Here is a 14,404-nt window from a genome sequence, read left to right as displayed (position 1 = left end):
CCTTTACAGTACAGTCCTCTTTATTTCACAGTGCCCCCTTTACAGTGCAGTCCCCTTTACAGCACAGCCCTCTTACAGAGAAGTCCATGTTATATTAATGTTAAGGGAGCTGCACTGTAAAGGGGCACTGCACTGTAATGTGCTGTCATGTAAAGGGGACCCGAGGACACTGATATAAAGGGGGGACTCTGCTGTAAAGGGGGGCTGAGGACAGACTCAGTGAATAACCCCCCCCCCCCATAACCCCCACCCCCTGGGAAAATTTGCTGGTCCCTGGTGCCAAGAAGGTTGGGAACTGTTGATCTAGGTTATGGCACTGTTTACAAGTCTCTTATTTAATAAATAAGCCAGTAAGCATGAAAGATACATTTATATGAATATTGTTTTTTCCTTTTATTGATAATCTGCCATATTTTCTCAACAATAAAACTCATTCTGAAGCTAGCTACATTGTGATATGCATTATACCTCTAATAGCTAAACTTCATATAACCATCATACATATAATAAAATAAGGTACATCTTAGATCTTCTCTGATGAAGACAGGTGCCTCCTCAGGTGTGAGATAAAATCGGCCTGGGACTGGGACAAGACCCGTTCTGTTATTGATTGAGGTATCCAGCCCTGTTGGAGATGGAAAAAATAAAGCCTAAGTAGCTGATTTAGACAGTATTTTGAGTAAATATGTACCAAAAAAATATCTGGCAGTGCTAAGACCTTTGTTCACAAGTGGCATGAGCATTCATGTATTTGCATTAATTTTTTACTTATGTAGAAATGTACCATTAGCACATTTGTTCACACTTATACAGTTATAACAGCACACCTAAAATCTTATGGAAAATAAAACCTCATTCACACGGGCGACACTCTCTACCACCTCCTTGAAAACCAATCTATGATGGGTCGCATTTTAGAGGGTGGTAGTATGGTGGCTGCCAGGCATTCAGGATGAGATACTGCTGCCTCCAGAATACCCTTTGTTTTCTTTTTCTATTGAAATATTAATTTGCATGGGAGGCATTTTGCAAAAGCACCGTCTGCCAATTGTAAAATATTGCATCATTGTGAAGCAAAGCATGGCGACCTTGGCAATATGCACTACCCCCTACTGTCACCATTGCACAGTTTAGGTGATTGGTTGGGGGGCAGGGAACAATGCAGATCAACCTTCTGTTTTTACTGCCCCCTGGCTGATTGTGTGAATGATGCCTTAAAAGAGTTGTAAAGGTTATTATTTAAAAAAACAAAAAACAAAAAAACAAAACCTTTAGCGTCACTTTAACCAACTCAATACAAGGCACTTTCACCCCCTTCATGCCCAGGCCATTTTCAGCTTTCAGTGCTGTCACACTTTGAATGACAATTGCGTGATCATGCAAAACTGTACCCAAATTAATATATAATCATTTTCTTCACGCAAACAGAGCTTTCTTTTAATGGTATTTAATCACTGCTGATTACAAGCCCTGTTCTCCCCTGCAAGGAAATGCCACTGATTGGCTCTCCTCGCCGCACACTCTGTCAGTGTGAGGCGATGAGAGATGATTACCGGCACTTCCTGTATTTACATGTGACTCCCCGTGATTGGACAGAGCCGATCACATGGTTAAGGAGCTGCATCAGCAGCTCTTTACAGAGATCAGGGTTGCGTCCTGTCCAAGCAGCACGGCACGCACTGTGCCCCCGTGGGCGTAGCCAATCGGGTGCACCGTCATATGACATCCACCCAAAACCCAGAACGTGAATCCTAAAAAATTATAATTTGCTCAAGTATTCATCATGTTAATCTTGTTATAAAAAATACCTTTTTTGGGTTATAAATTGGTCATGTGATTTAACCAAAATTCAATAGTTTATCAGTGGCCAGTGAGGGCGGTGCACAAGATTGGCGGTGAAAGTGACCATGCACATCCGCACAGTCTCCTCACAGGAGCTGCTGTCACTCAATGAAGGAAAGACAGATATGATGACACAGGCTGACTAGGGAACTACAGACTCACCACCCGGCATCCTTCTGTTCCTTTTAAAAGAGGAACTTAGTATGTCTGTCAACACTACCACAGGTCTAAACCTATGGATAGTGTTGACAGAATACAGCAGAAAGATGTGGAAAGAGGAAGGCAACTGGCAGGGTCACCAGGTATTTGTGCATCTTTTAAAGCCAAAGCCAAAAAAAGGGATGGGCATTATAGGGATAAAACACAGTTTAAAGTGTTAAAGTGATTTATTTTTTGTGTTCGTATACACTTTAAAATTGTTTAAATTATTTTCCTACCATTCGGAGCACACATCCTGTGGGTCTGAGGTCAGTGATTCCCACTGGGCCTTTCTGAACACAACTGATAAAGGAACCAGAAATGTATGATACAGAGCTGTGATTGGATGCCTCACCCTGAGAAGACATCTAGCGGATTTGCCTCTCTTTCCGGACTGCTAGCCACAAAGTTATCCAATCATATCCATATAGAGAGCACTTCAGTGATAGGCAAATATCTTCAGCAATTTTAAGGGTTTATGGACAGCCGGCAACATGAAGGCCAGGCTAACCTAATGTCACTTTTTGACTCTACGTCTGCTTTATTGTTGTCTTTATATTAAAAAAATATCAACCCCCATTCCAGTACTGCATCCATGCAGCTTCCTTCAACCACTGGCTTGGTTGGAAATTTGTTTAGTGTTTGGTGGCAGCTTAAGATCTCGGGAGTTGGCAGCTTATTGATTTCCCTGTCCTAATAGCCTTTCACAATAAGTTAATTATGCATAAGTTTTAGTACCTAGTTAACAGACTGTCAGTAGGTTTGTATTTTGCAAATATCCCATCTCATAATTGGCAAAAATTGTGATTGGTGCATATTCCTTGCTTAGGCAATCCAACTATACAGGTTTATGTAAGTATCTAATATATATATATATATAGATAGATAGATAGATAGATAGATAGATAGATAGATAGATAGATAGATAGATGGATAAATATATATCACACACACATTCATGGCCAAAAATATTGCATTTCTTTCAAATGATGAACAACTTTGCCCAGAAAACTGTTGCAATTAAAAATGTTTAGGCATTTGCATGTTTAATTCTTTTGTTTGTATTGGTATGACACAAAAAGGTGGAGAAACAACATGTCAAATCAGAGGCATTTCACGCAAAACTCCAAAAATGAACTGGACACAATTATTGGCATTCCAAATGTGTGATGCTCCTGTAATTTGTAATTAAACTCACATCAATTAACAGGTGCTGGCTGACAATATAGAAATCCCACTGGCAACCAATTAAGATGGTGAATAATGTACTCAACCTTTCTGTTGTATGTCTCTGTATGCCACATGAAGCATGGAGAAGAGAAAAGAATTGTCTACGGATTTGAGAACAAAAATTGTGGAAAAGCATGAACAATCTCAAGGTTACAAGTACATCTCTTAATGTTCCTGTGTCCAGTGTGCGCAACATTGTAAGGAAGTTTACAGCACATGGCACTGTAGCTAATCTCCTTGGACGTGGACAAAAGAGAAAAATTGATCAAAGATTGCAGCAAAGGATTGTTTGAATGGTGGATAAAGAACCTCGATCAACTTCCAGACAAATTCAAACTGACCTTCAGGCACAGGGTAAAACTGTGTCAGCTCGCACCATCTAAATGAAAAGGGACACTATGATAGGAGACCCAGGAGGACCCCACTGCTGATACAGAAACATAAAAAAAGCCAGATTGGAGTTTGCCAAAACTCACCTAAGGAAACTAAAATCCTTTTAGGAGAATGTGATGTGGACAGAGAAAACAAAATTACAGCTTTTTGGTAAAGCCCGTCATTCCACTGTTTTCAGAAAAAGTGTTGGTTCAAGTATGTTGTGTGTTTTTATTGTTTCACTTTAATCATTATTAAAATCACTGCTCCTGAAAAAACGTCCGTTCTTAAAACTTTATTTTGCATTAATACATGTCCCCTGGGGCAGGACCTAGGTCTCCATATACTTTGTATGGCAATAACTTGCATATAAACCTTTAAAATTATCACTTTTGGTTTTCATGTTAGTGTCCCATAGACTTTAACAGTATTCTGCGGCTTTCGAATTTGCCACAAATGCCATATAATGCGTGCTGTTCGCCGAACGGGTGAAAATCCGATGTTCGAGTCGAACTTACATTGGACTGGAACATCGGGCCCATCCCTAATGGCCAACCTTAGTATCATCACTGCCTAGTTAAATAATAGAATATATATATATATATATATATATATATATATATATATATATATATATATATATAATATATATATATATATATATATACATACATACAGTCTTACCTTGAGATCTAAACTTAGAAGCCAAGTGAAATGTGTTTTCCTCCTGTCACCTTCAACTGGCCTTAAAATAATACAGGTGAGTTTGGCTTTTGCCCTGTAGAGAAGCATAAACATATTACTTTACTTACAGTATCTCACAATAGTGAGTACACCACTCACATTTTTGTAAACAAATTTATATTTATATCTTTTCATGTGACAACACTGAAGAAATAACACTTTGCTACAATGTAAAGTAGTGAGTGTACAGCTTGCATAACATTGTAAATTTGCTGTCCCCTCAAAATAACTCAACAACACACAGCCATTAATGTCTAAACCACTGGCAACAAAAGTGAGTACATCCCTAAGTGAAAATGTCCAAATTGGGCCCAATTAGCCATTTTCCCTTCCCTGTGTCATGTGACTCGTTACTCTTACAAGGTCTCAGTTGTGAATGGGGAACAGGTGTGATGAATTTGGTGTTATCACGCAAAGTTTTCCATTGTGCATCTCTAGTGGAGATCGCTGGAATAACGGTGTCTAATTCAGTCATTTCCAGCTTCCAGGGGCATCGACCAAGTATGACATATACCAGGGATATGCAATTAGCGGACCTCCAGCTGTTGCAGAACTACAAGTCCCATGAGGCATAGCAAGACTCTGACAACCACAAGCATAACACCCAAAGGCAGAGGCATGATGGGACTTGTAGTTTTACAACAGCTGGAGGTCCATTAAATGCATATCCCTGACATATATCGTACATTCTTACTTTGGTCCAAGCTGGACCATTGTAACTACAGTATCTCACAAAAGTGAGTACACCCCTCGCATTTTTGTAAACATTTTATTATATCTTTTCATGTGACAACACTAAAGAAATTACACTTTGCTACAATGTGAAGTAGTGAGTGTACAGCTTGTATAACAGTGTAAATTTGCTGTCCCCTCAAAATAACTCCACACACAGCCATTAATGTCTAAACTTCTGGCAACACAAGTGAGTACACCTCTAAGTGAAAATGTCCAAATTCGGCCCAAAGTGTCAATATTTTGTGTGGCTACCATTATTTTCCAGCACTGCCTTAATCCTCTTGGGCATGGAGTTCACTAAGTGGATCTAAAGCAAGACAAGAAATGAGGGAAGCAGTTTTCACTGGGATAGGAACACGCAGGCAGTAATTTTAACCTAACAGGTTCTAATTCTTTTTTATTTTACTGGAAAATGTTTAATTGCAATATGTGCCCTACTTGGGTTAGGCAGAAGTGCCTTGACACAGCCATGTGCAATTGCAACTGTATGCATTAAAAATCCCTATTTTCAACCTAAAATATTAAAACATTTTGATTCAGCTTCTTGTGCTCACTAGCTGTGAGTGTGCTGGGGTAATTTTGTGCTGCTCCCACCATAGTGATTTACGAACAGTTCCTGTCTCAATAGAAAGTGAGGCGAAGTCTTCCCACTGAGTTAAAAAATAAAACCTTGCAGAGGATTTAAGCATTCCCTATTTTACCCAAAGCTGGAGTTGAGCCTCAAACTTCAGACCTCTTTATAACATCTGGTCTCTGCACCATACATACCTAATCATTTCTTTTTGCGGCGGCATCAAGTTTGAATGAGCTTCAGTTCCAATGAGGTATAAAGAGGAGCCTGACCTGCAGCAATGTTGCACATTGACAAAGTCTCTTTGGCTGACCATGTGTGCCGGGTTCTGTGCGGTCACTTCTCTAGTGAGTAATGTGTTCTTTCCAATTCTTTGAAGGATCTGCCGATAAAAAAGACAATTCAGATGTGTTCATTTTCCATGTTAGCTTGTGGAGATTGACTATGATGATTTTCATTACGGCGGTCAGAGTAATGATCCTAACTTTTGCTAACTTCTCTATTCACCTTCTTTCAATGCTATCAAACTATGAGCCAATTGATTTGAATACCAATCAATTAGCAAACACTTTGTAAACATTTTTACATAAATCTATGCATGAAAATTTGCTAAGTCTACAGCAGTGTTTCTCACCTTTTCCAGTTGAGGCGTCCTTTAAAATTATGGACAATCTCAAGGCACCCTTCAAAATTATGGACAATCTTGAGGCACCCTTCAAAATTATGGACAGTCTCAAGGTATCCTTTAAAACTATGGACAGTCTTGAGGCACCCCATTCCAAAATGTAAAAAATGATTTTAATAGTTTTACATAATGCAGCAACATCCATCACTCAGCTAATGTGACCCCAAAGCTGATGGAGAGAGGCGGGGAAGGGTCAAACAAGGATGCTATGCAGGCTACGGGCATCCTCCTTATCAACTGTGATGTCATTTGTTGTTCAACCGGTCAACCGCTAGAAGGTTGTAATTGTGCACACTGAAAACCTGTGGCTTTGTGTAACTAAAAGGCAGGCTTCATCCACACACCGCCACTGCTGTATACAATTTTTGGGCAATTGTTTGGCATTTTGCCAAGGCACTCCTGAAGAAACCTCAAGGCACCCTGGTTGAAAAAGGCTGGTCTACAGAGAATCACAGAATTCACAAATCTTGATAGGCTGGATCCTCATGCTGGGTGATTTTCAGATTTGCAGATCTACTTGGAAATATTCACCCGAATAAAAAATGTATGAGTCCATAATTCTTTCAATTGGGTCATCACCCCTGAAAGCCTGCTACCTTGTATTCCTGACTTTCTCATTTGGGTTAAGAAGAACAGAGTAGCATTATTGTACAGTTTATATATATATATATATATATATATATATATATATATATATATATATATATATATACACCTTATTGTTGTTAACCTATTGCCGGCGCCTCCCTGGCCTTCCAGAGGTTTATGATGATGGAATAACAATCAAAGAAGAACACAGTGCTGCAAAGAGCTAGGAGGGTGCTGCTCACCCCAAGTAGATACAAATAGAACTAGTTCCCCCACAAACGGGGTTTTTAAGCAGCAAGAGACAGTAATAGAAGCCAATAGAAGTAGTATAAAAGGTATTTTAATATTAATTGGTAAAAACAAACATGAGCTTCACCTGAACACTTATATAACAGACAAAATCATGTATATAAAGTACATATAATGTCACATGGAAGTATAATAACAGACACAGCTATGTTACACTGTATGGGTAGATAACAGTGAAAGCATAAAACTGCAGTTTTATGCTTTCACTGTTATCTACCCATACAGTGTAACATAGCTGTGTCTGTTATTATACTTCCATGTGACATTATATGTACTTTATATACATGATTTTGTCTGTTATATAAGTGTTCAGGTGAAGCTCATGTTTGTTTTTACCAATTAATATTAAAATACCTTTTATACTACTTCTATTGGCTTCTATTACTGTCTCTTGCTGCCTAAAAACCCCGTTTGTGGGGGAACTAGTTCTATATGATGATGGAATTGGCTTAAGAGCATGTGACCACTGTGATTGGCTGTCACATGATTTGAAAACTCCTGATTGCTGCTTGCTTTTGGTTAGGTGCCGGTAACTGTGTTGGGAGCGCACACCGCATGCAATTTCAGCACAGCTGTATAGACAGCCATTCACACAAATATGCGGCCCCTCGACACCAAGGACAAGGCTCTGATAGGCCACATATTTGCGTGCAGCCAACACCAAGGGGTGTAATATCTTATCTCTCTAATGTGCTTCTCCTGCCTACAATCTATGTTCCTTCATTACCATCGTCAGGAGCTGTCAACATTCTGCTGAGCACAGCAAGGTATTTGACAATGGCAAAAGATGAGTAAGTAAAATGATGTTATTGTGTTTACCTTTTGTTAAACTTTTACTCATAGCTATCCTGTTGATTTTAGGTAGAGCTCTTAGTTACACGTGAGTCATATAACATAAGACCCCATAAAACATTTAGTTTACATCAGCCTGCTATATTCTGGGTGCATTAAAAACATAAGATGTGCAAAGTCTTATAGTTTGTTTTCTTCAAAAAGCAGCCACAGTCTGAGAAGATAAGCCTGTCCCTTGCCAGAATGTTGTAGTCAATGTGGTTGACAGAGCTTGAGTCAGAGCTAGATCTCTCCAATCAAGAGGACACACAACCTTTTCTCATCAGAGTGCTCAAGGTCTAAATCAACAGGGGATGTGCCAGAGCTCTGCAGAGAGACCATTGCATTCACACAGACTGGGAGGTCCTTCTCTATGCATGCTAACTGGAGATAGGCTTTTTCACTTTGTTTATTTTTTTAAATGTAATACACTGAACACCTTTTGTTTTGATGCACCTTGAATGTAAATTTGATTTAAATTGAAAGTTTAAGTGGTTAAAGTGGCATTAAACCCAAAACCCAAAATGTAATATATATTATAGCTTATCAATAATGTTTGGTCTAACTGAATGTATCAGCACCTCATCCCAAGAAAATAGAAAACAACGAAGGATTGATGAGATTTTTATGGTGCCAAGAAACAACCTAGCAGAAAGGAATGTATATAACAAAATCAATGATGTCACAAGAGATGGGCTCTTCGGGTGACGTCATTGATTGGCCACGCCCCATGCCTATATAAGAGGTGTCGGACAACTGGAAAAGATGGTTGACCAGCGGCATTGAAGAAGATGGCAGTGGCAAAGAAGACGATGGCAGCGAGGAAAGAAAGAAGAAGATGGCGGAGAGGAAGAAGACAGCTCTGTGGGAGAATATAGCACAAGAAAAAGATGGCACGGGGAGATGATGGCATCGCTAGATGACGGCTCAGAAAGAAGATGGCTTTGAGCATCATATTTAAAAAAGGACTTGTCAAAAACCATCTCTTGTAGTTTCTTAACATTTCAGAGAACCCGAAAACCACAGGCCAGGGTTGTGGGGAAGAGGCTCATGTCCTCATCAACATGGGGCAAGGTGCTCGCTTGTCCCCTCTTCCCTGACCTATCGGGTGGCATGCTCGGATAAGGATGTGGTATGGATTTTGGTGGCGACCCCACTCCAACATGTAAAAGACTAGACCCGAAGGAACCCCACACCTTTTTTTCTCAGTTTTTTTTTTTTGCTGGCAAATTTTTTTTACATTCAGCTTTCAGCGGGGTAACCCCCTGACAGCTGTTTCTCATCGGTTGTTAAGGACACAGTGGCTGACAACCAGCTATATGCAGTGTGTTTACAGTGCGTTTAAAGAGAAAAAAAAAACCGTAAAAACACAAAATGCATGAAAACTGCATGCAAAAACGCATAAAAATGCGGGTTTAAAAACACAAAACAAACTGCAAAACATGCCTGAAAAATGCATCAAGCACAGCTGCATAGATGTGAACCTAGACTAAAGGTAGTTTGTTTAGGCTGTTATACTGAAGCGTCAGCTTTTCCTTGCATGTATTCAGCTTTGAAGGTGGGTGGAAGCCTGTTCAGCCTGAGCACCCAGCCCGGAGCCTTGGAATCAATTTTATCTCTGTATTTAGTCCAGAGATAAAACAATAATTCTGCCACATCTTGGGTAAGCTGTCCAGTTCTGGTCACCAGTCCTCAGGAAGGTTGTGCTTGAACTGGCGAGAGCTCACAGAGAGGGTCAACGGAGCTAATAAAGTGACTGGAGGACCTCAGTTATGGGGAAAGACTACAAGCAATAAACGTATTCTCTCTGGAGAAGAGACGCTCCAGAGGGGATATGATAGTGATATACAAATACCTTACTGGTGACCCAGCATAGGAACAAAAACTTTTCAGTGGGAGGGAGCTTAAAAAGACATGCGGCCATTCATTGCACCTGAAGGAGAAGTGGTTTAACCTTAAATGGTTCTTTACTGTCAGAGCCGTGAGGATTTTTATTCAAACAAGGAAGACGCCGCACCAGGAGAGCAGTCACTACAGTCCGAATGCACTGGATGCAAGCCACGGCTCACCACCGATGATCACCAGGAAGAAAAGAATGGCTGCACACCACAAGAATGTTCCAATGTTTTTATTCCAAAAATAGCAAATGACAGCCAACAAAAACAGAGTGTCTGAACCTAGGTTGTGACGCATGCATTTCACACTGACCTCAGTGCTTCTTTAAACCAGAAGAACGTTTGAAGAAGCACTGAGCTCAGTGTGAAACGCATGTGTCACCTCCTGGGTTCGGCCACTCTGTCTTGGTTGGTTGTCAATTGCTATTTTTGAAATAAAATAGTTGGAACGTTCCTGTGGTGTGCAGCTGTTCTTTTCTTCCTAGTGAGGATTTGGAACTCTGTTCCACAAGCAGTGGTGTCAGCAGGGAGTGGATCTAGTTTCCAAAGACTTTTAGATGGGCATCTTAACGATCGCAACATACATGGATATGGAATTTAATATTGATGTAAACTCACACACACACACCACAGGTTGAACTGGATGGACTGGTGTCTTTATTCAACCTTCATAACTATGTAACTATGTACTGTAAGTATTCACATTGAAACAGCTGCCAGGTGGTGCCAAATGTCACATAATAGAATGCATACAATTCAATCTCAGACTCAGACCCTTTTGCATAGCTGTATGCGAGAGGACGTGAGCCATTTACAAGCACAGCGGGAGGAGGTTTATGGAAATATAAACTGCCATTATGTAGAAAAGAGAAGTCTGAATTTTATTGTCAAGAATAGAAAACCAAAGATACTCGTAGACTGAAATGAAAAATCTTTTTATCTGTAGAATATATTAATGAGGCTTGTATGACAATAATGTGTTACATCAACCTACGAGAAAACTGAGTTACACGCTCATAGCTCAATCTCAATATATTAACCACAGAATACACATTGAAAATAAAAGTAGACGCAGGGCTATTGTTTTCATTGAAAAATATGGAACTAGGACAATGGGGGTCATTTACTAAAGGAAAATCCACTTTGCACTGAAAGTGCACTTGGAAGTAAAGTCGCTGTAGATCCGAGGGGGAAATGCAAGGAAAATAAAAAACAGCATTTTAGCTTGCACATGATTGGATGATAAAATTAGCAGAGCTTCCCCTCATTTCAGATCTACCCCTTAGATTTAGAGCGACTGCACTTCCAAGTGCACTTACAGTGCAAAGTGGATTTGCCTTTTCATAAATAACCCCCAATGTGTAGACTTTGTTAGTATGGACAGATCAGATATCATGAACATTATTACCTGCACTTTACTGACGTTTGGGTTCCACTGGTCGATGTGTTCAAGTTTTTCAAATAGCTGAGTGTAGATGTGTTCTGGTGGGGAGTCAATTATAGCTTCTGCACGAAATACTTTTCCTATCTTTGGGAATGATTTACTGAGAATCCAATCTTCATTTTTCTGTATAAATGAATTGTCACATTATTAGCAATCTTTGAGTTGGCCCTGATAACTTGACCTTGAACATACATAACAATGATGCAATGTGCTAAGTAGTTTCTCTTCAAGTTTACATAATAAAGTAGCATTTATAATCTCTATAGTTATAACGCACCTGGCAAATGCAATATACATTTTTATGTGAAAGGAAGCTAAACGATAATCCTAAAGTTACTGTAACATGGTAATGTGTCCCCTGCACTAAAGCACTACCAAACGCTAAAAGAGGTTCTAAAAAGCAAAAGTTTTTTACTTTAATGTATTCTCTGCATTAAAGCGGAACTTCACCCAAAGAGGGAACTCCCATTTTAAGGCCTCCCCCCCCCCCCTCTTCTATCCCATTTGGCAATTTTCTTTTGCCAGGGGTGGAGCGGGTACCCAGTTTTGACAGGTACCCACTCGCCTAGGCGATCTGAGCAGAAGTTCTCCTTCCCTCCTCTCTTCCCGCATATGTCACAGGTCCCAGAAGACTATGGGGCCATTCACAATGCACAGAAAGGTTTGTCCATACGCAGTGGCTTGCGGGTTCCCAACCAAATGCCCACAGTTAGGATGCCAGCGCCGGCAATCGAAAATGGTCTCTGCTGCCCCCTCGGGTGAACACAGCGCTGGATTGTAGGACAGGTAAGTATCTGTTTATTAAAAGTCAGCAGCTACCGTTTTTGTAACTGCTGACTTAATTTTTCACAAAAACAAGGTAAAAAAAAAAACCCTCCAATGTCTGTGCCTCCCCTCCCACTTAAAAACTCACCTGTCACCTCTATTGACCCTACAATGTCCCTGCTGGCAGCCATTATCTTCTTTCCACCTGCATTCACAGGACACAGAGGCAGCAGCGGGAGCCATTGGTTCCTGCTGCTGTCAATCAAATCCTATGAGAAAGAAGCAGGAGGCAGGGCCCAGCTAAACGGTGTGTGTCTATGGATGCAAGGGAGTGAGCCTGCACCAGTACCCCCATAGCACACAGCTTGCTATGGGCGAACTTGGAAGAGGGAAGGAGTCAAGAGCAGCAATGGAGGACCCCAAAAGAGGAGGTTAGGGAACACACTGTATTATTGCACAGAACAGGTAAGTATAACATGTTTATTATTGTAATTTAAAGGTTTAATCTAGGCCCTGGCTCACATGTATATAGTCCCTGCATCTTTTTTTTAAAGCGGAGCCCAGCCGACCACTGTCTCCCCCCAGCCCCATCTTTTTTTTTTTTTTTTTTTGGCTCTGCTTGCCTGAAGGTGGTATCTGCACATTTCAGATACTTACACATCCAGTGGATCCAGCGTTGTCCTGCAACTGCTTTGTCCTGCACCACCATGTTCTCTCTGACGTCACAGAGAGGTCGCCAACTCTTTCAAGTTCAGCAGGTGGGCCTCTCGATGATGTGCCAATAAGGAGACACCCTCCTCCTTTCCTTGAATGAAAGCCTATGCCTCCTGGGAAATGTGACGTGCATATACTGGGAGCCACAGCGGGCAGTGTGCATGTCATTCGCCTTGGGCAAAGGAGGTGGGGCTGGACATTTAAAGAGATTTAACATTTAGACATTTAAACATTTAGACAGTATGCGTTACATACTAGCACATTATGTGTCATTTACCTGCAAACGAAGCTGCGTTATCGTCCCCACTGAAGGCCGCATCCATCTTCCCCCACCTTCCTTCCGGGGGCAGCAGACTCCAGCTCTGTGACTGGCCGGGCTGCATGATGTCACTCTCGTGCATGTGCGTGGGAGTTGCCGGTCACGGCACACACTTCTAAAGAAACGGCACGGGCGACCATTCCTTCAGAGCAGGTGACATCTTTGGTCTAGTATACAGTAAATATCTCCTAAACGGTGCAGTTTAGGAGATATTTACAGTACCTATAGGTAAGCCTTATTCTAGGCTTACCTATAGGTACAAAGTATACAGGAAGGTTTTCAACTTCTTTAAAGAAATTACCGCGAAGATTTATTGCACCTGGGGCGTGCAAGTGATTGACACTTCCACGCAAGCAAATTTTTATGCATAGGTGTTAGATAAGAAGTGCACTTACCTGTTCAGTCTGCCAGCCTTCCTGTTGCAGCATTGACTTTGCCTTGTGAAGCGTTTCTTTAATTTGATTTAAATAAAACATATCTCTGCTAGAAAGCATTGGAGTAATTTCAAGGTTGGGATTGGCATTAATTCCTATATAAACACAAACAAGTTTCATCAATTTAATATATCCTCCTAAATATGTTTACAGTTACCTTACATATATAAATATAGCAAGGATTGACCAGCAGTGTATAACTGAAGAAGTTGCTTACGATTAACATTGCACTTTATATAAATAATGTAAAGATTTAGACTGTTAGTTGCAGTGTAAGGGCCGGTTCACACTGCGAGCCGCGGCGAGGCGTCTCCGACTTCCTCGCCGCGACTTGCAGGGGGGGTCAGCGGCGACTTGCAGAGGACTTCTGCATAGAAGTCAATGCAAGTCGCCCCCGAAGTCGCCCCGAAGTAGTACAGGAACCTTTTTTCTGAGTCGGAGCGACTCGAGTCGCTCCTCTCAGAACGGTTCCATTGTACTCAATGGGGACGACTTGCGGGAGCGAGGCGAGGCGAGCCGTGTCGCCTCGCCTCGCGCCGCAGTGTGAACCGGCCCTAAGAGTTCTGCAAAGTACAATGAAGTCTTGATCAGTTGATTTTTGACTCTCAGTGTAGGAAAATTTGTACCTCATGTCCCTGTTATAATTTTATAATGATTACAAATGGCAGAAGTTGGGCTTTAAAGTGTTACTAAACCAACAACAGTAAAATCATTTTGTATATGCAGCA

At 40.9% G+C, this 14,404-nt stretch overlaps 1 protein-coding gene across 1 annotated transcript in view; it reads right to left on the bottom strand.

Moving 5' to 3' along the window:
• Nucleotides 1–271: 271 nt before the first annotated feature.
• LOC143929883 (steroidogenic acute regulatory protein, mitochondrial-like) overlaps nucleotides 272–14,404 on the bottom strand; it is a 43,538-nt gene continuing 29,405 nt past the window's right edge. Inside the window, exons 3-7 of the mRNA XM_077453840.1 lie at nucleotides 13,638–13,771; nucleotides 11,409–11,567; nucleotides 5,890–6,074; nucleotides 4,327–4,420; nucleotides 272–625 (exon numbers count right to left, since the gene is read on the bottom strand). Coding sequence (XP_077309966.1) covers nucleotides 524–625; nucleotides 4,327–4,420; nucleotides 5,890–6,074; nucleotides 11,409–11,567; nucleotides 13,638–13,771 — 674 coding nt within the window. The 3' untranslated portion in view covers nucleotides 272–523. The remainder of the gene's footprint in view (nucleotides 626–4,326; nucleotides 4,421–5,889; nucleotides 6,075–11,408; nucleotides 11,568–13,637; nucleotides 13,772–14,404) is intronic.

The sequence above is a fragment of the Lithobates pipiens genome, unplaced genomic scaffold, assembly GCF_037356315.1.
Source record: "Lithobates pipiens isolate NorthernLeopardFrog02 unplaced genomic scaffold, aLitPip1_a1.2 Scaffold_25, whole genome shotgun sequence".
NCBI lineage: Eukaryota > Metazoa > Chordata > Amphibia > Anura > Ranidae > Lithobates > Lithobates pipiens.
Note: the sequence above shows the minus strand (reverse complement) of the source record. Positions and strands in the feature narration are given on the sequence as shown.